At 41.4% G+C, this 26,750-nt stretch overlaps 1 protein-coding gene across 3 annotated transcripts in view; it reads right to left on the bottom strand.

Annotated features, from left to right (window-relative positions):
• Positions 1-26,750, bottom strand: part of PLEKHA1 (pleckstrin homology domain containing A1) — a 93,731-nt gene that overhangs the window by 52,704 nt on the left and 14,277 nt on the right. For all 3 annotated transcript variants that reach the window (XM_089683259.1, XM_089683261.1, XM_089683260.1), the window contains exons 2-4: positions 2,982-3,142; positions 2,657-2,713; positions 2,490-2,535 (exon numbers count right to left, since the gene is read on the bottom strand). In XM_089683259.1, coding sequence (XP_089539385.1) covers positions 2,490-2,535; positions 2,657-2,713; positions 2,982-3,122 — 244 coding nt within the window. In that variant the 5' untranslated portion in view covers positions 3,123-3,142. The remainder of the gene's footprint in view (positions 1-2,489; positions 2,536-2,656; positions 2,714-2,981; positions 3,143-26,750) is intronic.

Here is a 26,750-nt window from a genome sequence, read left to right as displayed (position 1 = left end):
GTTTTCAAAGAAGGACAGCGACATCTTAAACGTAGCATGAGTTAGATAGCAAGGAAGCTGCTCAGGAAGAGAGGAAAATGATGCACATCTATACAGGAAGCTTGGACTTAAAATAGCTGATCTCAGGAGGGTCTGCTGGACAGAAATCAGTTATTTAAACAAGCTCCTGAAAGTAGAAGTAAGGGTGTTTATCTAAATACAGATCAATAGGAATTTTAGTTCAAGCAAAGAGATGCTTTCTATAGAGTGATATATTTTGTAGGACACAGCAAATCCTAAAATAGTTCTGTATTACCATATAAAGACAGCTCCGACTTTCTGCCTGAAAGTCCAATAAAAATCAAAGCCTGTTAAAGCCCAGCCTAATGCACCTGTAGTATCTGATAACAGGGGGACATAGGATATATGACTAATTATCACATAAAAACAAGATAAAGTCTGGCTATTTTAAAGAGTAAGATGACCTATTTTAAAAGATACATTTCTAAAATCTAATTACACACCGACTCCTACATGCCAGTGGTTGTACCAATGGCTCCACTCTTTCCACCCCAGCCATTAGGAAGAAAGAAAATCCTCACCCTGCTGTTATGTAGAATGAATGATGAATGAATACATGGATAATATCTCAGTGGTATCAATGCACCATTACAATACCTATACCAGGAGGGTGAAGTGGAGAATTCACAATTAAACTTTTATAATAAAGTAGAATAGGCAACCCCCCCCCTTTTTGACTAGAGCAAGGGAGGGTTATAATCCCTGTCAGATTTTTTGCCATTTGTGTCCCATTGCAGAGATTTACCTTTACTTCCTGTCCCACAGCCAAACAGGAAATTAGAGGAAATCCTAAAAAATGAAGGGAATTCTTTGGCGACCCCCAGGTCACCAGAACTAGTGTCCCCATTTGAAGATTTCCCCTTTAATACTTTTCTGGGGACAACCCAAAATGTAGTATTTTCTTATACTTTCTAGGATAATGGTAAACAGGGAGAAATGGAGAGGATGAATCTCCCTAATGGGGCACAGACTGCAATAAAAACAGAAAGGTGTTCTAATACTGTGTCCAAAACTAATAAAGTTTTGCCTGTAGTTATACTTTAGGCACTGGAGTCCTTTACAGAAATAAAAAGCCAGTGAGCAGGTAAATGTTTGCATCCAGGGGTGATCATCTGTCCCTAACCGCAGGTAACTGATCCATGTGTGATTACATCTGAACACCCGCAAGACAGCTGTGCCTGCTGTCAACCTGTCATTACTTTGCACAGGCTGAATGGCTGCAACTATCCGCAACCACCTGTGTATCCAGCTATGAAGGATGCCTATCCCTTCTCTAATCATAACAGTATGGCCTTAAGGTTTAAAACCCCTTTTAGTTTTGTAGTTAGCTTTTAAGCTGTGTGCCGTTGGGGAGGCTTCCCTGATTACTACACTGGAAGTAAGAACTGTCTCCAGGATAGGTAACTAGGGGGATTCCAAAATGTTACAGCTGCTACTGGCAAAGTCAGTGAAAATAGTTGCAAGCAAGGGAAATGCCCTCTTACACAGTTATCACTACAACAGGTGCCCACAATGGGCAATTTTCCATTACCACCTTTTTTTACCAACAACTGTGTGACAATGGCTACCAGGACAAAACAAAAAGAGTAAATCTCCCCCAGGCAGGTTCATAGGCTTCCCAACTATAACTAAAAATAAACGTTTAGACTTTAGATACCCTTTAAAGCGTTAGTAAACACCTCTTGGATACATGTGCCCAAGGTAAGCTTATAATAAAGTTTACCTGTATGTGAAAGGAATATCTCCTAAATGTGCACAATACAGGAGATATTCACTGTCTTTGCAGCTGGTGAGGCCACCCGTGCATGCACTCTGAAGGGACAGCATACGCATGCCATTCCTCCAAGGTTCTGTGCCACGGCCATGACTCCCGTGCACAAGTGCGGGAATTACATCATTGCAGCTCAGCCATTCAAACACCTGGAGAATCAGGAAGGAGGACCAGATGAAGATGGAAGCCATATCAGCGGGGACAGAGCCGCTGGAGGCTATGTTTTAGGCATGTCTTAAGTAATGTGCTAGTATGTGGTACATACTAGCACATTATGACAGTGTTTTGAAGGGGAAGATTTTATTTAATTTCCGGCAGCCTTTACTACTGCCTTAACAGTGCAATGTCACATGTGTTAGTCACACATACTGGTAATTTGCTCATAGCCTACAGAGCAACAACAAATATATAAGGAAGGAATCTTATTTTGTATTCTCTATTAGAAAAACATAAGCTGAAATTTAGTTTGTGGCCACATCTTCACCTTCTTTCCTCTAATTTTGAAAAGTCAGCCTTATGGCATATGGAATAAAACTCTCCGGTAAATTTACAGTCCAATTAATGTATCTGTGCAAGAATGGAAATTAACGCTTTACTGGAAATTGCATGAAGCAACACTGGAAAAACATACAACCAAAGTCATCAATCATTTACTCACCAAAACAAAATTCAGCCTTTGGTCTGAGCTTGGTGGCATCGCTCACCTGTCAACCAAGAGCATGAGATGAGACCAACAAAAATAAATAGGCAAGTCCTCAGGCAGAAATGGAAAGCAATAGGTGACAGGACTTGTTTTGACAGTTCTCAAAATGATAAAAAGCTTACCTTTGAAATATATGTGAGCTTAAGACACCCTACAGAAGGGGAACCTGCAGGAAGGTTCTGCAAAAATCAGAATACATGCGGAAATAAAAAAAGAAAAATTAACTTACACTAGAAACAAGAAAACAGCTACAGCAATATAAAAACCACAACTGATTATACATAAAACTAGCAAAGGATATGGGCACTAATTCACCTGGTTAAAAGCAAACCACAAATGATGAGCGGGCAGTAGCATAACAGACAGCCTGGCTTGATCTAAATACATTTCTGAAGCATTCAATGCACCATATCATTGCTGTGTACACATTGTCTGTGCCTGGCTCACCTGTGGATTGTCCATGTACCAAAGCAGGCTATTTTGGCTGGTGTCCAGGATAAAATATCTCCGCAGAAACTTGCCACTGTTTTCATGCTCCTCGATGTCCAGGAAGCCACAAATGCGATTCTGACGATCCACATAAGGCATGTCTGGACTGGAACATTACCCTGTGTGAAATGAGTCACAGCTCTCATCAACAGTGTGGGGAACGTTATTACAGAAACAAGTACATGGCTAAAATATCAAATCACTCTTCATCAGACACTGACCTAAATGAAGGTTACGGCTTCTGGGTGAGATGCTCATTCTTACTGCAACATAAGCACTTAAGAGTGCATCTGTGCCCAGGCTACACACATTAAACGGTTTTCCATTTTCCTAACAAGCAGTAAATGAGCTTTACAATAAGCCTGACCTTTCTAGCTGCTTTTAATGTGAAGCTATTCATTGTCCAAGATGCCACCCCTACACAATGCTCACCAGCAAACGTGTTTTACCAAGCAGGCTGGTACAAATGAATCACGTTTCTACACATTCTAAAGTGGACATATATTTAAAATCTAAAGTTTGGCTAACAGGGGGTTCATTAAAAAAATTTTTTTTTTTTCATTTCAGTAATGCAACTTAAAAGGTGAAACTAATATATGAGATAGACTCATTACATGCAAAGCAAGATAGTTCAAGCTGTGATTTGTCATAATTGCGATGATTATGGCTTACAGCTCATGAAAACCCCAAATCCACAATCTCAGAAAATTAGAATATTACATGCAATCAATAAAACAAGGATTGTACATAGAACAATATCGGACCTCTGAAAAGTATAAGCATGCATATGTACTCAGTACTTGGTTTGGGCCCCTTTTGCAGCAATTACTGCCTCAATGCGGCGTGGCATGGAAGCTATCAGCCTGTGGCACTGCTGAGGTGTTATGGAAGACCAGGATACTTCAATAGCGGCCTTCAGCTCTTCTGCATTGTTCGGTCTCATGTCTCTCATCTTTCTCTTGGCAATGCCCCATAGATTCTCTATGGGGTTCAGGTCAGGTGAGTTTGCTGGCCAATCAAGCACAGTAATCCCACGGTCATTGAACCAGGTTTTGGTGCTTTTGGCAGTGTGGGCAGGTGCCAAGTCCTGCTGGAAAATGAAGTCAGCATCCCCATAAAGCTCGTCTGTGGAAGGAAACATGAAGTGCTCCAAAATCTCCTGGTAGACTGCTGCGTTGACCCTGGACTTAATAAAGCACAGTGGACCATCACCAGCAGATTACATGGCTCCCCAAATCAACACAGACTGTGGAAACTTCACACTGGACTTGAAGCATCTTGCAGTGTGTGCCTCTCCATTCTTCCTCCATACTCTGGGTCCTTGGTTTCCAAATGAGATTCAAAAGTTACTCACATCAGAAAAGAGGACTTTGGCCCACTGAGCAACAGACCAGGTCTGTTTTTCTTTAGCCCAGGTAAGACGCCTGCCCACACTGCCAAAACGGCTTGGCAAGAGGAATATGACATTATAAGCCCATGTCCAGGATCCGTCTGTGTGTGCTGGCTCTTGATGCACTGACTCCAGCCTCAGTCCACTCCTTGTGAAAGTCCCCAACACTTTTGAAGGGCCTTTTCCTGACAATCCTCTCCAAACTGCGGTCATCTCTGCTGCTTGTGCACCTTTTTCTTCCACACTTTTCCCTTCCACATAACTTTCTATTAATGTGCTTTGATACAGAACTTTGGGAACATCCAACTTCTTTTGCAATTACCTTTTGAGGCTTTCCCTCCTTCTGGAGGGTGTCAAAGATGGTTTTCTGCACAACTGTCAGGTCAGCAGTCTTTCCCATGATTGTGATTCCTACTGAATCAGACTGAGAGACCATTTAAAGGCTCAGGAACCCTTTGCAGGTGTTATGGCTTAATTAGCTAATTAGAGTGGGACACTTTGAGCCTAGAATATTGCACCTTTTCACAATAATCTAATTTTCTGAGATTGTGGATTTGGGGTTTTCATGAGCTGTAAGCCATAATCATCACAATTATGATAAATCACGGCTTGAACTATCTTGCTTTGCATGTAATGAGTATCTCTCATATATTAGTTTGACCTTTTAAGTTGCATTACTGAAATAAATTAACTTTTGCACGATATTCAAATTTTTCGAGTTTTACCTGTGTGTAATATATATATATATATATATATACAGTCATGGCCGAAATTGTTGGCACCCTTGATATTTCTCCAGGAAATCATGTATTTCTCACGAAACGTATTGCATTAACACATGTTTTGCTATACACATGTTTATTCCCTTTGTGTGTATTGGGACAAAACAAAAAAAGGGAGGAAAGAAAGCAAATTCGACATAATGTCACACAAACCTCCAAAAATGGGCTGGACAAAAGTATTGGCACCCTTTCACAACTGCGGATAAATAAGAATGTTACAAGCATGTGATGCTCCTGTAAACTCACCTGGGGCAAGTAACAGGTGTGGGCAATATAGAAATCACACCTGAAAGCAGATAAAAAGGAGAGACGTTCACTTAACCTTTGCATTGTGTGTCTGTCTGTGCCACACTAAGCATGGACAACAGAAAGAGGAGACGAGAACTGTCTGAGGACCTGAGAACCAAAATTGTGGCAAAATATCAACAATCTCAAGGTTACAAGTCCATCTCCAGAGAACTAGATTTGCCTTTGTCCACAGTGCGCAACATTATCAAGAAGTTTGCAACCCATGGCACTGTAGCTAATCTCCCTGGTCGTGGACGGATGAGGAAAATTGATGAAAGATTGCAACGCAGAATAGTCCGGATGGTGGATAAGCAGCCCCAAACATGTTCCAAAGACATTCAAGCTGTCCTGCAGGCTCAGGGAGCATCAGTGTCAGCGCGAACTATCCGTCGACATTTAAATGAAATGAAACGCTATGGCAGGAGACCCAGGAGGACCCCACTGCTGACACAGAGACATAAAAAAGCAAGACTACAGTTTGCCAAAATGTACTTGAGTAAGCCAAAAGCCTTCTGGGAAAACGTCTTGTGGACAGATGAGACCAAGATAGAGCTTTTCGGTAAAGCACATCATTCTACTGTTTACCGAAAACGGAATGAGGCCTACAAAGAACAAAACACAGTACCTACGGTAAAATATGGTGGAGGTTCAATGATGTTTTGGGGTTGTTTTGCTGCCTCTGGCACTGGGTGCCTTGACTGTGTGCAAGGCATCATGAAATCTGAGGATTACCAAAGGATTTTGGGTCGCACTGTAGGGCCCAGTGTCAGAAAGCTGGGTTTGCGTCCAAGATCCTGGGTCTTCCAGCAGGACAATGACCCCAAACATACGTCAAAAAGCACTCAGAAATGGATGGCAAAGAAGCGCTGGAGAGTTCTGAAGTGGCCAGCAATGAGCCCAGATCTAAATCCCATTGAACACCTGTGGAGAGATCTTAAAATTGCTGTTGGGAAAAGGTGTCCTTCCAATAAGAGAGACCTGGAGCTGTTTGCAAAGGAAGAGTGGTCCAAAATTCCGGGTGAGAGGTGTCAGAAGCTTATTGATGGTTATAGGAAGCGACTGATTTCAGTTATGTTTTCCAAAGGGTGTGCAACCAAATATTAAGTTAAGGGTGCCAATACTTTTGTCCAGCCCATTTTTGGGGTTTTGTGTGACATTATGTCATATTTGCTTTTCTGCCTCCGTTTTATATTTGTTCCAATACATACAAAGGGAATAAACATGTGTATAGCAAAACATGTGTTAATGCAATACCTTTTTTGTGTGAAATACTTGATTTTCAGGAAAAATATCAAGGGTGCCAACAATTTCGGCCATGACTGTGTGTATATATATATATATATATATATATATCCTCCGCCACTTCTAAGTCTGAGAACTGAACCATCGAAGACCTCTGATCATGGTCTTCACTGAGCAGAGAGCTGGTGACTGTCAGTCACTCACTAGAGTGCCAGGCTGTAGATGGGGCAGGAGTGGCTGGCTCAGGCTGAGCCACCAGCCGGCGGCTCAGGATAAGCCACCAGCCAGCCAGGCGTCTTGGCGGATCCGGACCATGTGGTCGGGATCTTTCCAGAGCATGGACCAGCTCTGTGATGTCAGCTAACAGAGGGCTAAAGCTCACAGGGACGCCGAACAAATGGCAATCCTGTGATTTATAGGAGAAATAGAGCCAAAAAAGCTTTGGCCATACTTCTCCTTTAACACAAAATGATATGGCAAACATACTGGTAAAAAGGAATGCACTCACTGAATAAAAACACAATTATCCAATTTCCTTTATACAAAAAGGATGACATGCTGAGGTATTACCCATAGTTTTTCCTATCATTTGAGCCATGGTATCTCATTTTTCTGGCTCCAGCAAGCATATTCTCAATCCTCATGTGTCAACGCCCTAATTTTATATTAATAAAATAGAAGTATCATCAAGAGCAGCTAACGAACGTAAAGATTTTAGGCTTCATGCACACTGGGACTTTTGTAAAAAAGTAGCTTCAATAAACACACCCAAGCCGCATTTTTGCAAACGCTTTCAGGAGCATTTAGGCATGGCAAACACTTGGGCCTTTGGTTTTTTTCATTGGCCAGAAAATTAATTTACATTTAGGCGTCTTTTCTGCCAAAATGCTCCTCTCTTCAATGCACAATTTGTTTTCTGCCTCTAAACGCTTGCAAACATGTGTTCATGGACACGTAGGCTAACATGGTGAGGCATTTAGGGGCAGAAAAAAAAAAAAAACTAAAAAGTCAAAAGCCTGTAAAATGTATTTTTGAGCACAAGCGTTCTTGCTCAATCCTAGACTAGTTAAACAAAACAGTAGCTTCAAAGAGCAACATGTCATCACAGCTACTGTGTCCTGTATTGTGTGGACGTAAAGCTGCTACAAGATAGGGTGTGCAGCATAGCTACTATATGATGAAGAGCAGGAGATGAGATGCAGCTGGTATATTACAAAGGGTATAATAAAGCCACTATAAGGTGCATTGTATGAGCAGCTACATAATGTTGAAAGCAAGGAAGTCATTACTGAGCTGCCACACTTAATCATTCTAGCAACCAGGAGATGCTCCAGAACAAGTATTCTTATTGTACCACTTCCCAAAAATACAAGTTTAGTTCTTTTTTCCACTTTAAGAGGAAGCTTAAACACTATGCATTTTATTCAGAAGGAACAATCCATGCCTTAGAATAGCTGCAGGAAATGTGGCCACTAAACACACACAGGGTTAGGGAGCAGCTCCTCATTATAATGGGCATTTGGACCTCTCTGAGTAAAGGGCCACACTAGGACAACAGGACAAGGAGCTACCATCAATATACTCCTTTCTACTGCTGAATGCTATTAGCGCAGCAAACATTAGCCTAATTGTTCTGTACTACGGAAACAATTGCAGGACGCGCAAGGCTCACCCCCCTTCATCCTGGGGCTTTCCTCCAGCACAGTGTTATATGTAATTACCCCTCAGAGACGGGGAGTAAAGACCGGCAGCCCTTGTGGACAAACTCTAGGCGCAGCTAGGAATGGGATGGAGGGATATGGAAAACAGGCAGATACTCATTTCCCCTCATTCTGCTGCGGTTCCACTGGGAACAAAGATGGTTTTCTATAAACGGTGCCTATGAATATTCATCACACTATTAAGGGTTTCAGCAGAGATGAACAGATGAAAAGATCAAAACTAAAACTTTTTTTTCTGGGTACAGTACAGAGGAATGAGAAACAACAGGCCATTCAGTGGAAACAAAGCTGAAAGAATGAATGTTGGTTCATTTAAAGCTGAACTCCAGGACTGATCTGTATTGCACACACTGTATAGTGTACATGGTCCCTTCTCTTTCTGTATATGGATTATGGCACTGTAATGATTTTAATTAAAAAAAAAAAAAAAAAAAACTCACCATATCTAAGTACCTTTTTCCTAATACATATAAAGCTGTCACATGACAAAGCTCTTTCCCAGCCTGTCTGCAGGGAAACAGTGGCAGGAGGAGCTTCTAGTCCTCTGCTATTGGTCACATATTAAAAATAAAATAAAAATAGCCTACAGAGTAAAAAAAATAAATAATTGATGTCAAACTTATCACACAAACTAAGAAGCACTGCCCCAGTTATAAATAAATTACATACATTTTAAACTTAAATACGATAAAATACAAATGAATAATAAAAATAAATAATGTAACATAATGGGGTTTATTTACTAAAGCTGGAAAGTGCAAAATCAGTCTCACTTCTGCATAGAAACCAATCAGCTTCCAGGTTTCATTGCCAAAGCTTCATTGAACAAGCTGAGGTTAGAAGCCGATTGGTTTCTATGCAGAAGGGAGTCTGATTTTGCACTCTCCAGCTTTAGTAAATAAACCCCAATGTGTCTGAAGAGCACAAGTGATTTACTGTTGTATAGCTGACTATTCATGCTTATTTTCTCTGGAAACATGTGAGTGCAATATCAGAGTTTCAGCTTTTAAGCCAATAAACAGAATTAAACTATTGGGATGTCTTTTTCCATTCCTTATGTGTATGTACCTTTTACCAGCTCTTTATCTGGATCACGGAGGATGGCAAGCATTATATAACCAGGAGGACTACAAGATCCAGCATAACTTCATGCCCCACCAAAGCGTGAATGACTCTTAATTCACAATAAGAGTCCACTATAGTTGGTGAGTTAGGGGGCACACAGGTGGGGAGCACAGAGCACATATCACCTGTTGGATGTGAAAGGATTATTTGAACTTATTGGATTCACATTAAGGATTTTTATTTCACATTATTTACTTTTATTATTCATTTGAATTTATGTTTACGATTTATGACATTTATCAATAATTGGGGTAGTGCCTCTTATTTTGTGTGATATGTTGATAAGGTTGTACCTTTTAGAAGCAGCAGCCCATTATAATAATAAAAATGTGAAAAATATACAAATCACAAATAATAGCGCAAACCAAATCACACAACTAAATATAACCACCACCAAATAAGTGCATATTAATAGTGCACACAAAAAATCAATAAATAGGGAATCTCAATATAGTCCATTCAGAAAAGTCCATATAAACATGATCCTCAGTAAATGAAGTAATGAGATCCTCCTTCATAAGCAATGTGGTATTCAGTGCTCAAAAACACCCCATCAAAATGCACACTCACCATGTGCTAGTAATTAACCAGCATGTCAGTATATATCCAGCATTCACCAAACAGACTTCAAAGGACAATCCTCATGTGTTGGTAATTACTCAGCATACTACTGCAGCATCCAGTGAGTGTATTTCCTCTCTTTATTACATTGGCGCAATGATGTTGGTATAATAGAAGTGTTGTATTTATTGGAACATTTCTATGGTAATTAACTTTTTAGCAGCCCATTATAGTATAGTATTTGGGTGTGCACTATTGATTGGTGTGTCCTAAGCAAAGGTGATTATTATTTAGCAATGTCAATAAACGGTTTTAAGTCATCATAAAAATACATATTTGAAATCAAGTCTTTATTTTTTTTGGCAATAACATGGTGTTGACAGATTTCTGCCAGTCAGAGGCTGTGTCATGCCCCTTCAGTCTGTGTCTTACAATAACAGGGAGGTGAAACCTTAATCAATCAAGATGTAATATCCCATCTCCATTGTGTTTAGCTGGTTAGTGGGCATGGAGAAGGGAGGAAATGGGCTGTCATTTAATACTGTGTTTACGCCCACATAAGTGACTCTACAGTCACATGGGCTACTCAGATGTGCTAGGGAGGAAATAGCATGGAAACTCACTGAAAACTGAGCATGTGCACTAGTTGCCTACACTGCGCTGCAAAGCCCTCAACTGAATTGGGGACATGGACAGAAGGGGGAGATAGGGAACAGCAAGATCAATCCGGTTTTTTGCAGAATACAGAAAATTAATCTCATAGTGAATGAGTGAGTATGTACAGCATTTTTTGATAGTTTTTAATCATGTGGGTTTAATGACACTATAAAGTAGAACTATAGGCAACCCTTTTTTTCCCTCCATTTTGGATAGTACGGGAGGGTTATAACCCCTGTCAATTGTTTTTTTGGGGAGATTTTCCTCTGCTTCTTGTCCCATGGCCAAAAAGGAAATCCTTTTAAGTTAAGGTAATCCGTTGGGGACCCTCAGGCCACCAGAATTAGTGTCCCCATTAGATGTTTTCCCCTCTATTACTGTTCTAGGGACAGCTCAAAATTTGGGATTCTCTTTTACTTTAACTTTTCATGATGACAGTAAACAGGACAAATAGAGAGGGTTCTAATCCATCTCCACTCTCCCGTTAATGTTAAATTGATCCAGCATGGCACAATGTACTGTAAGCATGCATGCATATCTTATACTTGATGGGCTGTTGGCAAAGATGAAAATCACTGTAGTATTTGGCGCTAGGGATGCACCGAACTTTCGGCCACCGAAACATATCGGCCGAAAATAGCCCTGTTGGCAGGAGAGGAGCAGTGTATACAGTGACTGGCTGTCACTATATGTCAGCGCCAGTTTTTAAATGTAATTACCGGCTTTTTTTGTTTTTTCTTCACTATAGCTCACAGAATTAGCTGTCACTTTCCCCCCAGCTAAAAAACAAAGTTTCCTTTTAGTAACACTGTATTGCAAGGGAGCAGGCAAGCATGGTCTCTCAGAAAATAAAGAGTGGCACAGCTGGATTACATGTAGGATCGGGTAAACTGTAACAGAGCTTAAAAAAAAAAAAAAAAATCTTGCTGTTACACAGCATTTTTTTTCCAATTTCGCATCAAGTAAATATGTGTGATGCCATAGCTGCTCACTTTGTTGTTGCTCATTGCTACGTTTTGTGCCTTTGTACATTCTACTGATCCTCTTGTCTTATGATGTACTCTATTGTTCCCCGTTGACATACCCTGCTTCTCAATGCTCTCTAGTCACTTTTCCACCAGAGTGTTAGAAGGCGTATTGTTCCTTGATGCTCCTTTACCTTATAGTAATATTAAAAAGTCATTTTGTTTTTTAAGTGAACTGCTAATAGCAGAACTGACATGTTCTTGCTCCTGCCGGAGATTCCACTATGTGTGTACTCCTGTTTAGAATTCCAATCTACCGTGTAGCCATTCCCAGTACCTCACACCCAGACAGAGGGAGAGGGACAGAGGCAAAGCTATGCCTCTCCTCCTTCACAGTGAGTTGGTTCTGTCTTTCGGGAACGGCTGCACGTAAGCTTGAAGATTTTAGGGCTGGTTCACACCACAGCTTCTGCTTTCCGGATGGGATTCTGCATGCACGTTTTTGTTGCATTCTGGCACATTTTTTTATTTGTTCAAGTGCAGTTTTGACTTTTTTTTCTGCATCCTGATGGATTTTGACACATCCCAGATGCGTTCCATGAAGAAAATATGCAACATGTTCTACTTTTGTTGAATGCATTGCACTAGTGTGAACAAGGGCCACTGGAATAGATGTTAAACACTGTCCATGCATTTTTGATTCAGAATAAAAATGCACTGGGCTGCAATTGGTGTGAACAGACCTTTAAACGGGAGTTAGTGGAGGTTCCAGCAGGATTCCACAGATCTTAGCAGGTACCAGGGCACCCACATATCTGAAGTTTGGCAGAGCAGTTGGGGAAGCAGAAGGGAGGCGTCAATATGAGAAAAAAGCCCAAAAGAAGAAAATTATAAAAACAGCAACAGCATGCAAGGTATGCTGTCAGCAGCCCATTTAGCAAAAAAAAAAAATCATATTTAAAAAAAAACAAATGGGAGAAAACATCCTCATAATCTTCACAGCCTGGAATAAACTACATTTGATTAGTTTTCACTCTGAGTTTTCTTAGTAAAACTGAGGCTGCCTGTGGCTTCTGTCAGGTCAGCAAGATGCCATACTGTCTGCATAGTCTGGGTCTCAAATGCATAAAGTAGCATTTGAAACAGAATACGTGCCAGTGTGTTCACAATGAATGTAATTAAAAAAGAAAAAAAGAAAAAAACACAAACAGTCTCATAATCGTTTAGAACTTGTTGGTTTGTATCCAAAACAGAGCAACCTAGAACTATTAAAGAAATAGAGAGAAGTTCAAGTCTCCTCTGTAAAAAATTAAAAGTCAGCAGCTACAAAAACTGTAGCTGAATTTTAATAACTTTTAATAAATAGCCACTCACCTGTCCCCCAATCCAGCACTGTGCTCACCCCAGCAGTTTTCACCTGCCGTCTTCTGTCCCCGGCACCTTAAATTGTGGGCATCTAGCTGTGACAACTTGTGGCTTCACAGCCAGGTGCCCACTGCGCATACCTGAGCTGCATGGGATCTGTCACATGTCCCAGAAGTCTGCGGTGAGGGGGTGGAAGAATTTCCGCCTTGATCTCCTAGGCGGTCATAGCAGAAGAAGTGAGAGCGACTACCTGTCAAAATGCTTAGTTTCATAAATAATCTTTCTTACCTTTTTGATGGTCCATGCACACTGACTTAAAAAAAAAAAAAAAACTGCTCCTCTAGAGGAGTTGAACATTTTGCCTTTAGAAGCAACTAATGTTATCTTATGCGTCCATTCAGGACACTGTGCAGACACACGGTGTGCCAGTATGCTACAGTCTGTTCAGCCTAAGCACAGATCAGTTTGTGTGCTTTGTGTGGTCAGTTTAAACAAGAAAGGAAGTGACTGGAAGGGTCAACCAGATACTTCAGATGAAAGAAGTACATGAAAAGGGATAGGAACCAATTTATAAAATACACATATGAGAACACACACATGGAAAAAATAAATATTCAGGGTAACTAGGATATACCAGGGATGTTGAATTTGTATGGCCCAACACCCGGGACATATAGTTCCGGACATCGGGCAGGTAGCTTTTTTCAACCTTTAGCCCTGCTGCGGGTTAGCAGCAGGGCTCTCCTGTCAGGTTGAAGCATTCAGGCGGCAGCGCTGCCGCCCGATTGCTTCCACACAGCCCACTAAAATGTTAAGTAGAAAAAAAAATGTAATAGTAAAAAAAAAAAAAAAAAATCAAAGTTACACCCAAGCACATAACATCCCCTCAAAAAAGAATTTGAGCCTCCACCCCCACATATACACACGTACAAAATGTAAAAGCACACTCCAGGGCGCCTATGCATGTGTTTGCATTACCCATGTTACATATCGCCGCACACGCCAGAATGAGAGCAACAATTCTAGCACAAGACCTCCTCTGTAACGCTAAACTGATGACCTATAGGAGTCTTTAAAAGGGTCGCCTATAAAAAATATAGGGTACTGAAGTTTGTTGCCATTTCACGAGCACACGCAAATTTAAGGTTTGATATGTTTGATATCTATTTACTCGGTGGAATCTCTTCTTTTATATTTTACTAAAAAATAGGGTAACATTGCTTTTTTGTGCCCTAAAATGAATTGTGTATTTTTTACTGAAATTTTGCATTTCCTAGACCTTTGCGGTAATATCATGTGACAAAAAATTGGAACTACCACTATTTTATTCTCTAGGGTCTCCGCTTTCCAAAAATATATGTTTGAGGGTTTTGTGTAATCTTCAGGCCTAAAATTATTTTTTTAAACGTGTGCAAAAAACGCAAAAATCGCTTGGCAGTGAAGGGGATAAAGGATAAACCAGACACTCCCCTTTCCTGACAAGCACCCAATCGGCGCTCATTACACTGCAAGGTCTCTTTCCTTCCTGCTAGTCCCCGGATGCAGTGCTAGAGACAGGCAGGGAGGGAAGGAGGGGAGGAGGAGATAAAATGGCGCAATGTTAAAAAAATTAAATGTTTAAGTTGCCATAAAGCCCCTTTTGATTTTAAAAGTCCCACACATTCCTAACAGCACCTCAGATTTAAATACGGTTTTGGTTAAAATTGATTTTTTTTTTTTTTATCAGGACAAGTAGATTGGGATCCCGATTTATCCCTGGACAAGTAGGTTTTTTTTTTTTTTTAAAAAATGTCCACACCCTGTATACACTTTAACAAAGCTTCCAAATGAGAAACCTGGTCAAGTATGCTACAGTATTAAGTATTTAACCAATAGGAGTTGTGATATGGGGGATCCTGGGATTGCCAGCCGGCTGGATAGGTAAAAGCAACACTCCAAAATTAAATGAAAACAGCTTGCTTCAGCATGGAAAAACTAAGCAAATAATTCAAACTTCTGGTAGTTCAAATAAGCTTTTGCCTCACCACCATCACATGCTTGTCCCACCACAGAGATTTTAAAGTTGCCCCCTGCCCAAAATACCTGCTGACCGCATCCAGTTTCTTTTCAGGCCTCTCCTGCAGGTGGGTTAACCCATTTAAAGCCATGTAAAAAAAAAAAAAAAAAAAAAAAAAAAACCTACTTGTCCAAGGGACTAAAACAGGTTCCCAATCTACTTGTCTGCCAAAAAAAAAAAAATTATAATTTTTACCAAAACATCCTGGGACTAGCTGGGAATTGGAGAGACCTTGCAATGTAATGAGCACCAACTGGGTATTCGTGAGGAAAGGGGAGTGTCGGGCTCGCCTAACGCTCAGCAGAAGTGCATCTGTTGAGCGAGTAAATGAGACACAGGCACCAATGAGAAAAAAACTAAATAAAAAACTGTATTCCTTCAGGTTACCCTCGACCATGGAAGCACTTGGCTGCTCAGTATAAGCACATGCTGAGCAGCCAAATCAGAGTCGTAACTAGAAACTTCAGGGCATTGTGCAAGAAACCACGAAAAGCCCCCCTTGCCCCCAATGGGGTCATTCCCATTGATTCTGGGGCTCTTTTCACCCATCATAGGACCTTTTATTACAGTCCCACAGCGGGCCCCCTTACTACAATCTCCCCATGGTGATGGAATGCCAGAGCCCGGTTGCAAGTGCGACCCTGGTAGTGTCGGCACTGGTATCAGAAGTTTATTATTGTATTTTTTTACCATTTTATTAAGCGTAATTGTAACCACAGTGAGGAAGAAGAACATCAGCAGAGCCTTAAGAACAGATGCCTTGAAATGAAGAGTAGCAAGAAAGCAGAGGTCACAGGCCACGAAATGTAGGGGATCCTGAATGCAGGTGCCAGAGTGCTACTGCAATAAGCTGACTATGAAGATATGTATTCCCAATTATTTCTCAATGGATGAGTTTGGTTTCCTTAACAGTAGAGTTTTTAGAAATGAAAGGGAAATCTGGAATTTGAAAGGTTTAGTGATGCAATGGACTAGTTCTTGGCCGGTTACCAATGACAGGACACCAATAGGGGCTTCCAACTCAAATGTAAGAATAGCCCACCTGGCGAAAGTGGAACTAAACTCTCCTATACAATACAACCAAGGAAACAGCCATCTTTGTATTTGATCTGTAGGTGTTGCTCATGTGTTCAGCCATGACATCAGTCATTTGATGGCTTGACAGTTCGGTTGAGAGCCAACAAGCACACAGAGCAACACAGTGGCTGTGGTTAGCACTTCCTCCTAGCAGCACTACGGTCGTCGAATCTCAACCACAGCACTACCTGCACAAAGTTTGCATGTTCTCCCTGTGCCTGCATTGGTTTCCTCTGAGTACTCTGGTTTCCTCCCACACTTCAAAGACATGCTGGTAGGTTAATTGGCTCCTGTCTAAATTGGCCATAGTATGTGTATAAATGAATGTGAGTTAGAGACTTTGGGGGCAGGGACTGATGTGAAAACACAATATATATGTAAAGTGCTGCACAAATTGACAGCGATATCTACCTGTAATAAATAAGTGGTAACGGTTACAGTTATCATTCAAGGGATACCTTGCATGCATTCATTTCGCTCTAACTAGCCCTTTGTGAACAAAGTTTCCTGCAGCCCCAGAGTCAATGAAGGCTGAGCAGGAAAGTGGCCCTGAAGGGGAATCAATGGTAACAGAAACCAGAAGGCAGACAATCAGTGATGATTGGTTAGGTGACCTCAGGTGGCCTCCTCACAACCATCTGAGTCCAGGGGTTTCCCAGATGTATGGTGCAAAAGGAGGCAACCCTTGTCTGGGCAGTAAAGGTAGAGACTCTGTTTTTTGGCAAAGACTTTCTCCAGCAGAGAAGTGGATGAACCCAATATTCATGGTTTTCACAGAATTTGGTAAATCTGTGGTATAGGTAAGTGGAGCCATGGACAGAATTTTCACAGGTTTGGAAAATGGCTTTTCATGATGCCTTTCCCGCAGCCAATCAGTCAGTGTGAATGTCAAGCTGCATAGCTTCCTCCAAGCTGGATGGAGACACATAATTCACTAGAGAGTCCTTAAAAGCGTAACGTGGTTCAACCCGAAACTGGTTACAGAAAGCAGGGTCACTTCAGCCACATTCATGGGACCAGCTGCAGAATTTTTGCCAGTAAGATTTGACTATTGTGCACCTCTGTCAGAGCCCCAGTAGTGGATACCCAATATGGGTCATTGTACAGAAATCCCAGTGCCATGAAGGCGTCATCCGCAAGGCCAAGGCCTGATGCACAGAAACAAGACAAAAGGCTCAGACCTGTGAATTACTTTGTTGCAGTCTGAGCCTTTAGTCAAAAATGGACATTCTAACCCCAGTGTCCAGCACCAACAGATTCATGCACCTGTCTGTGAACTGGCTGCAAGCACCAACAATTTTGGGAAAACAGCCAATGGAATAATTAGAGACTCTTTGAGGGTGTCTATGATGGTCCTTATGAATTACCCCTAGGGAGTTGTCAAATAGGCTGAAGTTAGTACACACACGATTAAAATGACACCTGTAGTCAGAAAGCCCAGAGCAGAAAAAAAAAAAAAAAAAGAACTCTAAGGGCTCGTTTACACTTGGCTGTTTTACCAACGCTTGCCAAACACCCCTATAGAATTGGCAAGCATTGGTCCGGCGTTTGCGCAGCGTTTTTTAACGCCGCATGCACGGTTTAGCGGAGTTGCTAGGCGTTTGGCGAGCGTTAATAACGCCCCACAAACGCCTATAATGCAGTTTGAGTGGTGTTACCGCCCCGCAACCGCAAACGCCGGCCGTTTGCGGAGCGGCACCATAGACGAGGATAGGAGGCTTCAACGCCTCCTGACTCGACCAGAGGCATCCATTTTGCCGCGACACAACGTGACGCAAACGCTCCTGTTAGAACAGCACCATGTGCTGTAATGTGCAGAATTGGCAGAGGAGTTTGGGAAGCGGTAAAAACGCTTCTCAAACGCCTCTCTGCTGCCTGCACACAACGCTAGTGTGAACGTAGCCTAACACAACATCAGCTCTATAGTGAGCATGGAAGTAGGGTGGAGGCAGCTTTTACAATGAGGCCGCAGCAGGAGGTCCAATCAGAGCATCCTACTACAAGTTAGCTGAGAGGAACTGCCAAGCTATAGGAAAGCTCGTCTGACATACGCTTGTCTCTGCAGGCATTTAGAGCAGGTGGAATGTGTGTTTTCTTACACTGATGCCTAATGTTGCTCTCAACAAGTTCACAGCTCATTTCCCCTGCAGCTACTATTGTATATTACCAAGCACTTAACATTTCCTGTGTCATTGTGCACCAAACCATAAATGGTACAATGTTAACAGTATAAACAATACTAGCAGTATAAATAATTTACTTCATAAAACAAAAGAAACTGTACCTGCTGTTTAATGACATAATATTGCTCTAGCATTTTCTGTCCCATGTCAGGAACCTTCAGGAATGAATAAATAAGCAGCACATTGGATTCAGAATGCCTAAATAAAAAGGTTTTTTCTTTCCTGCTTTCAGCATTAGGGACTCCTAATCAGCAGTCACATTTTTCACTTTTTTTTTATCCCTTCTAAGAACAGAGACCAAAGTTTATGGTCAGTGCAGTGAATGAGTTATACTAAGACATCTGTCCATTTCTATTGACAGTACAGAAGCCCACCTACTGGCCAGACTCTACTGCCAAGACCAACCAACATCCAGGGAAGTCAACTCCAAAACTCATGGTACTCTAATAAGTTGGAGGAAACAGGATGGCTGTTCTGTGAGGTTTGAAGTAAATAGTTCAGCAGTCTTACCACAACATGTATAAAAATATATGTAAAAACAACAGGATGGAATGACATTGTGAGACACAATCATGCACCATTTAAAACATATTTTGGAATGAATGAACTCTGCAGCAGAAAATGTAAAGCTTGAGGACTCAGTGTCTTCAACCGCTTCCCGTCCGGCCCATGTAGATAAATGGCCGGACGGGAGCGCTTCCAAAGTGGGTGGACGTCTCCAAACGTCCCCCCCGCATCCATTGCCTAGGAGCGCGCAGCACCGTGATCTGTGCCCGCTGTGTCTGGAGAAACACATATCGCTCTACGGGACCCTCTGTGTGAGGTTCCGATTCATGTGATCACTGATTGGCCAATCAGTGATCACATGAATAGTAGTAAACAATGTCACTTCCTGACATCATTGCTACTTGTGAAATCTGTGAATGATCACAGAGGTCACATGGTACAAAGTTACTCACAACAGCCTTGTACCATGTGACAAGCTGTGACCAATCATAGCTCTCTCAGTATTTCTCAATGGCCTCAGGAATGCAGACAGAGAGAAAGATAAATGATTGCTTTTACAGCCTTTATGGGTGTAAAAGCAATCAGTGTAAAAAAAAGAAAAAAAAATCTTCATCACCCCCCACAAGTAGTACAGTGTCACTATGGTGCCACTGTACCGCTAGGGTGACAGTATGTTAAAAAAAAAAATTTAAATGATCATTTTTGGTTATAAAATAATTTGGGTTATTTTTTTTTTCACTAAAAAGATAAATGAATAAATTTTGGCCATGATTTATGAAGAAAGATTTGCAAAATTTTATAAGAAAAACACTTTTTGAAAAAAAATTTTTGGACTTTTTCATTTATATAGCAAAAAAATAGAAAAATCGCAGTGGTGATTAAATACCACCAAAATAAAGTTTTATCTGTCTCAAAAACAATGCTAAAAAATTCAGTGTTGCATGGCCACACAATTTTCATTCAAAGTGTGAACGCACTGAAAGCTGAAAATTGGCCTGGACTGGAAGGGGGTGAAAGTGTCTGGACTTGAAGTGGTTAAACTTCTTCATATTCTGTCATCGTGTCCCTTAGGCATGAATTCATGAAGTATGTTCTAAGGAGATGTTCCGATAGCCTAAAGCACAGTTTGAACATTCTTAGTAAGATGGTCAGTGCTATCTGGCGAGTGCAAATTCTTAAGGGCAGTTTGTGGTAGTCTGCACTTGCTGATTCTGACTTTTATTTCAGATTATCACACTAAAGTAACAGATTTTTTTTTTTTTTTTTTTTTTTTTTTTTTTTTTTAGGGACTGCTGTTTACACTGTGATTCCGGAATACTCCATGGATATAGATTTGTTGCACTTCCAACTTTTCCATCTTTATAAAGTTCCATTACCTTGTTACGCAGGACTTTTGACAGTTCTTTTCTGATCCCCATGGCTCAGTATCTAGCCCAGTCAGTGCTTCCACATAAGAGCTAACAAACTCATTGACTATTTATACACTGACACTAATTTCAATTTAAAAAGCCACAGATGTGGGACATTAACCTCTAATTGGCATTTTAACCCGTGTGTGTCACCTTGTGTGTCTGTACCAAGGCCGAACATTCCAGGGTATGTAAACATTTGATCATGGCCATTTGGGTGATTTCTGTTATTATGATTTAAAAAGGAGCCAAACAACTATTTGATAATAAATGGCTTCATATGATCATCATCCTTCAATAAAAGAGCATTTTTTGGCATCATCAGTCATATTTTCAATATCAATGCCAAAATTTCACAATTTCTGCCAGAGTATGCAAACTTTTGAGCACAACTGTAAAATGCAGAACAAAATGGGTAAAGTCAATCTATAAAATGTGTGCAAAATAAGACCTGTAAGCAGGTACAAGCTATATTTAGCATTGTTCTTGTATATTACTCCTAAGAATTCCCAAATGTTTAGATCGCCAAACAAAGCATCTTCAACTGGGGATATACAAAATGACCACAAAAACACATAAAATGCTGCTGTTTACCCTGAACCCACTCTTCATCTCCCATGTGAAAATCCTGTATTCAGCCTTTTTTTCCTAATAGCTAGAAAATCATGCTTTGGCTAAAATATTCACTTCCTCTGTAGAAGAATTCACAAAACATTCCAAATGTATTCTGTTATGGCTGCCCATGTAGAATCTTAAAAGTACACACATAGGGTAGTTGACTGTATACGGTTTTCAATAACTTAAGTGGACTTTAAGGTATAAGCCAGTCAAAAGATTAAATGAATCCTCGAAATGTATACAGAGAAAAACTTTCTACTCAGGACTTCACTTTATCATCTAGGCCGAGGGTCTACAAACTTCCTGAAAAAAGGGCCAGATTACCGCCCCTCAGACTTTAGGAGGGCAGAATGTGGCCAGTGGGAGCAGAAAACGCCCCAGAATCAGAGGAATAAAATATTGCCTCAAGCTTAGTTGAGAGTGTAAGAAAACAACAAAGTGCCTGTAGTCAGTAAGCAGAGGAATAGTGCCCCCTAATGAGTTTTTTGCCATCTACAGTTGTGGCCAAAATTATTCAACCCCCAATGCTGTAAAGGGGTTTAGGGACTATAGTGTACATTTGGAATTGTATTCAGAATCAAATCCTACAAGGACGTTGTAACTACCCAAATGCAACTAAAATGACATCAATTGTTTATGTAATACAGTAGTAAATGGTTCTTATGTGGTTTCTTCATTGCCACAATTATTCAACCCCTTAAAGACTACCACTCTGAAGAACAGAGGTTCATACAGGTGCTTTCCATCAGGTATTGAAAACACCTGTGGATGTCACCGAGCAGCAATCAAGCATAATAAGCACCAATTAGGCAGCTTTAAAATGACTGTGATACTCAGCTCCTTCTAGACATTTACTGGTGTGGTTACAAACATGGTGAAGGCAAGAGAATGGTCCAGGAAGACAAGAGAAGAGGTGATTTCTCTTCACAGGAAGGGCAATGGCTATAAGAAGATTGCAAAGATGTTAAACATACCAAGAGACACCTTAGGAAGCATCATTCGCAAATTCAAGGCAAAGGGCACTGTTGAAACGCTACCTGGTCGTGGCAGAAAGAAGATGCTGACTTCGACTGCTGTGCGCTACCTGAAGCGTAGAGTGGAGAGAAGTCCCCGTGTGACTGCTGAGGAACTGAGAAAAGATTTGTCAGATGTGGGTACAGAAGTTTCAGCCCAGACAATAAGACGCACACTGCGTAATGAAGGCCTCCGTGCCAGAACTCCCAGGCGTACCCCCTTGCTGTCTCCAAAGAATAAGAAGAGTCGACTGCAGTATGCCAAAAGCCATGTGGACAAACCACAAAAGTTGTGGGATAGTGTTCTGTGGACTGATGAAACAAAATTAGAACTGTTTGGGCCCATGGATCAACGCTATGTTTGGAGGAGGAAGAACAAGGCCTATGATGAAAAGAACACCTTGCCTACTGTGAAGCATGGTGGAGGGTCAATCATGCTTTGGGGCTGTTTTGCTTCTGCAGGTACAGGGAAGCTTCAGCGTGTGCAAGGTACCATGAATTCTCTTCAGTACCAGGAGATATTGGATGGAAACGTGATGCAGTCCGTCACACACCTGAGGCTTGGGAGACGTTGGACCTTTCAACAGGACAATGATCCCAAGCATACCTCCAAGTCCACTAGAGCATGGTTGCAGAGGAAAGGCTGGAACATTTTGGAGTGGCCATCGCAGTCACCAGACTTAAATCCGATTGAGAACCTCTGGTGGGACTTAAAGAAAGCAGTTGCAGTGCGCAAGCCTAAGAATGTGACTGAACTGGAGGCCTTTGCCCATGAAGAATGGGCGAAGATACCCGTAGATCGCTGCAAGACACTTGTGTCAAGCTATGCTTCACGTTTAAAAGCTGTTATAACTGTAAAAGGATGCTGTACTAAGTACTAAGATTGAATGTCACTTGGGGGTTGAATAAAACTGATAATGCTGTGAGCACAGAAAAGACATTTGTGTTTATTTCATTATAACTGTTATGTTATATTTGTCTGACCTACAAGTGCCTCTTTAATGTAAATGTAAGCAAGATGACTGAATGATCAAAAGCAATGTCAAACTGGCCAAAACACTCAATTTCAGTGGGGGTTGAATAATTTTGGCCACAACTGTATATACCATTGGGGAGATTACCCCTCATGTTCTGTCCCACAGCAAAAACTGAAAGAATCCCTGGTTATCACTGAGGTCACCTGAACTAGTGTCCCCGTTGCAAGATTCCCCCTCTATTCCTGTTCTTTTGACGACCTAAACTTTTTACATTTTTTTCACTTTAAGTGAAAAACAGTAAACAAGACAAAATCAAACAGGGGAATCTCCCAAACAGGGACACAGACAACAATGAAAACCTGACTGGTATTCTAACCCCTTTCCACTCTATCCAAAGCTTACAAGTTTTTCCTTTAGTTATACTTTAGGAATACAAACTGTCTGGTTGTCTATGGCTTCAGTAATTTCTTACCAAATGACCAGTACCAAGCATGCAGACTATAAACCTGGCTTCACTATCTAGCTCAGTGCTTGTGCCAGGCCAAGGGCTCACTAGCCCAGCCTTTCTCAACCTCTATACAGTGGAAGACCCTTGGGGGAGAAAAAAAAAAAAAAAACAATTCTCAGGTAACCGCTCTAATTACTTTTAAATCTGAAGCTAGTGATAGATTAGCGCAATCAGTGAGTTGTAAATCATTTTGTTCACCTTTTTAAAGTGAAACCTTAAGTTATTTTTTGCTGTCAAAATATTAACTTTTGTGGGTGCAAAATATTTGAATTGGAATTCAATGGCAAAAACATGTCTGCATTGGTGTCCATTGGCAAAATATTTTGCATAGGTATTCCAACACCAAAATACTTCTGTATACTCTGTACTACACTACAGAAGATGTTGGCACTATGGAAGGAAGGGCTGATCTCAGGAGCTGTGTATTTTTCCCCATTGTGACTAAATTAATACTATTACCATATTTACTATTATCCTGGTCTCCTGGTGGCCCTATGATGCCTACTGCTGGAATGGTCATAGACATTTAATGGACCTAGAGCTCTCCCATCTCATTATATAATATCTGCAAAGCCCAGTTATCCCCCACACAGAAGCACCTACCTGCATGACAGCCACCCCAGACCTAGAAACCCATCAGGTCCACACACATGGACTATGTATTTCATTACATGGCAATTTATTTCACAGCAAGTGTTCCAGGGCGTATATATGGGTTGAATTCTACACTAGTTTTTGCTCTTCTCTGACAGATCTACCCCCAGGGAAGGGAGGGACACTGACCCCAGTCACTTGCACATCCAGGCTTCTTCCTGCCTGTGCTTCTTCTGTCATCTCCAGCCCAGACATACCCTTCCTCCTGGGCACAGTACAGTCTCTTCTTTTCTACTGTGCTGCCTCCAGAAGTAGAACCTCCAGGGATTGCTCACTGAACTTTGGTTAAGAAAACCTGCACTAGGCAGTAAAACCAGGAGACTGTACCATTATTATTATTATACAGTATTTATATAGCACCAGAAAGGTTTGCTCAGCGCTGTACATTATAGTGGGGGACAGAACATGAGACAATACAGTAACAAAACAATACACGAGGGGTTCGAGGGCCCTGCTCTTTCGAGTTTACAATCTAGGAGGGAGGGGAAAGTGGTACAGAAGGAAATGGCTGTGGGGGATGGAGTGGTAGGAGGAGATCGGCTGTTAGGTGAGGTTGGGGTAGGCTTCCCTGAAGAGATGGGTTTTCAGGGTGTGCCTAAAGGTGAGGAGGGTAGGTGACAGTCTGATGGATTGGGGTAGTGAGTTCCAGAGGATGGGGGAACTCCTGGAGAAGTCCTGCAGTCGGGAGTCGGAGGTGGAGACCAGGGAGCTAGAAAGTAGGAGGTCTTGTGAGGAGCGAAGAATACGGGTTGGGTGGTATTTGGGTATCAGGTCGGTGAGGTAGTTTGGGGCAGCGTTATGAATGGCTTTGTATGTCAGTGTTAGTAGTTTGAATTTAATGCGTTGGGCAATCGGGAGACAGTCGAGGGAATGACAGAGGGGGGTGGCAGAAGCGGAGCGGTTGGTAAGGTGGATGAGTCTGGCCGCTGAGTTCAGGATAGACTGAAGCGGGGATAGCCTGTGTTGGGGTAGGCCGGTGAGAAGGGAGTTGCAGTAGTCCAAACGTGAGATAATAAGGGAGTGAACGAGTTGTTTAGTAGTGTCTGGGGCTAGGAACGTACGTATTTTGGAGATGTTGAGGAGGTGGAGTCTGCATGAGTTTGCCAACGATTGGACATGGGGTTGGAAGGACAGGTTTGAGTCTAGAGTGACACCTAGGACTTTGGCTTGTGGGGTGGGACTGATGGTGGCGTTGTTGGTCATGATGGAGAGGGTGGGGGGGCGCGGGCTGGGGGGAAAATTAGGAACATTAAAATGCAGACCAGCAATGACATTTATCTACCCTTGTATTTTCATGTTCATCGATATTTTGCATGTTACACCAATTTGTCATACATTCCTCAAAGCACAACATTAGGAGCCATTATAAACATGGAGCCAATTTCAAATAATTGAAAGTAACCCATCAGGATAGAAATATGGCAGGTGCTCTTGCTGGCAGGTTTTTGAAACTACATGCAAATCCAACTCAGTGACAAACCTAAATAATGAAGCAGACAGTCCGGCAACATGAATTTTACATAAACTAGAAAGCAATGGTTGTCACTACATTTAAGTATGAGAGGGTTATAAAAAAAGAAAAAAAAAAAAAAAAAAAGGGAAAACACGGATATTTATATAATTTCACGATTCTTTAGAGCCAACTGCGGGGTGTAAACCAGTTCTTCTACATTAAAGCAGTCTGTATGAAAGCTCACAAGCTACTTGCTATTTAAACATAACTTTCTGCATGCCCCTTCATGATTTTTCACCTCCACTGAGCCGCGACAAGGACCAAACAACATTTCTGAGATAGTGATGTCTACCAGGCTGACAGCTGTGGGATCAGATGTATATAGGTGGAAATCGGTCTATAAAATTCCTTTTATCTACCAATGGGACTCTATTGTTGTACGGGCCTTACTAGCAATCCTACACAATAAGGCAATGCAGTAAAGTGTAGTGGCCAATCATTAAAGTAGTTGTAAAGGCAGGTTTTTTACATAGTTACAGTTAGTCTGGCTGAAAAAAAGACAAAAGTCCATCCAGTTCAACCGTAAAAAAAATAAAGTTATAATCCTATACCCACAGTTGATCCAGAGGAAGGCAAAAAAAAACCCCAGCAAAACACGATCCAATTTGCTCCTGCTGGGAAAAAAATTCTTTCCCGATCCCCCGAGAGGCAATCGGATATTCCCTGGATCAACTTTACCTATAAATGTTAGTATCCAGTTATATTCTGTGTATTTAAGAAACAATCCAGGCCTTTTTTGAAGCAATCCACTGAGATGGCCAGAACCAACTCTTGAGGCAGTCTATTCCACATTTTTACAGCTCTCACTGTGAAGAAATCTTTCCATGTTTGGAGATTAAATTTCTTTTACTCCAGACGTAAAGAGTGCCCCCTTGTCCTCTGTGATGACCTCAGGGTGAATACCTCTACACCGAGTTCACTATATGAACCACTGATGTATTTATACATGTTGATCATATCCCCCCTTAATCTCCTCTTCTCAAGAGAGAATAAATTCAGTTCCTCTAATCTTTCCTCATAGCTGATCTCCTCCATGCCTCTTATCAGTTTGGTTGCCCTTCTCTGTACTTTCTCCAGTTCCCCAATGTTCTTTTTGTGAATTGGTGCCTAAAACTG

Source organism: Staurois parvus, unplaced genomic scaffold, assembly GCF_062004578.1.
Source record: "Staurois parvus isolate SC_StPar_1 unplaced genomic scaffold, SC_StPar_1.0 ptg000303l, whole genome shotgun sequence".
Classification (NCBI taxonomy): domain Eukaryota; kingdom Metazoa; phylum Chordata; class Amphibia; order Anura; family Ranidae; genus Staurois; species Staurois parvus.
This window is presented reverse-complemented; position numbering and strand designations above follow the sequence as displayed.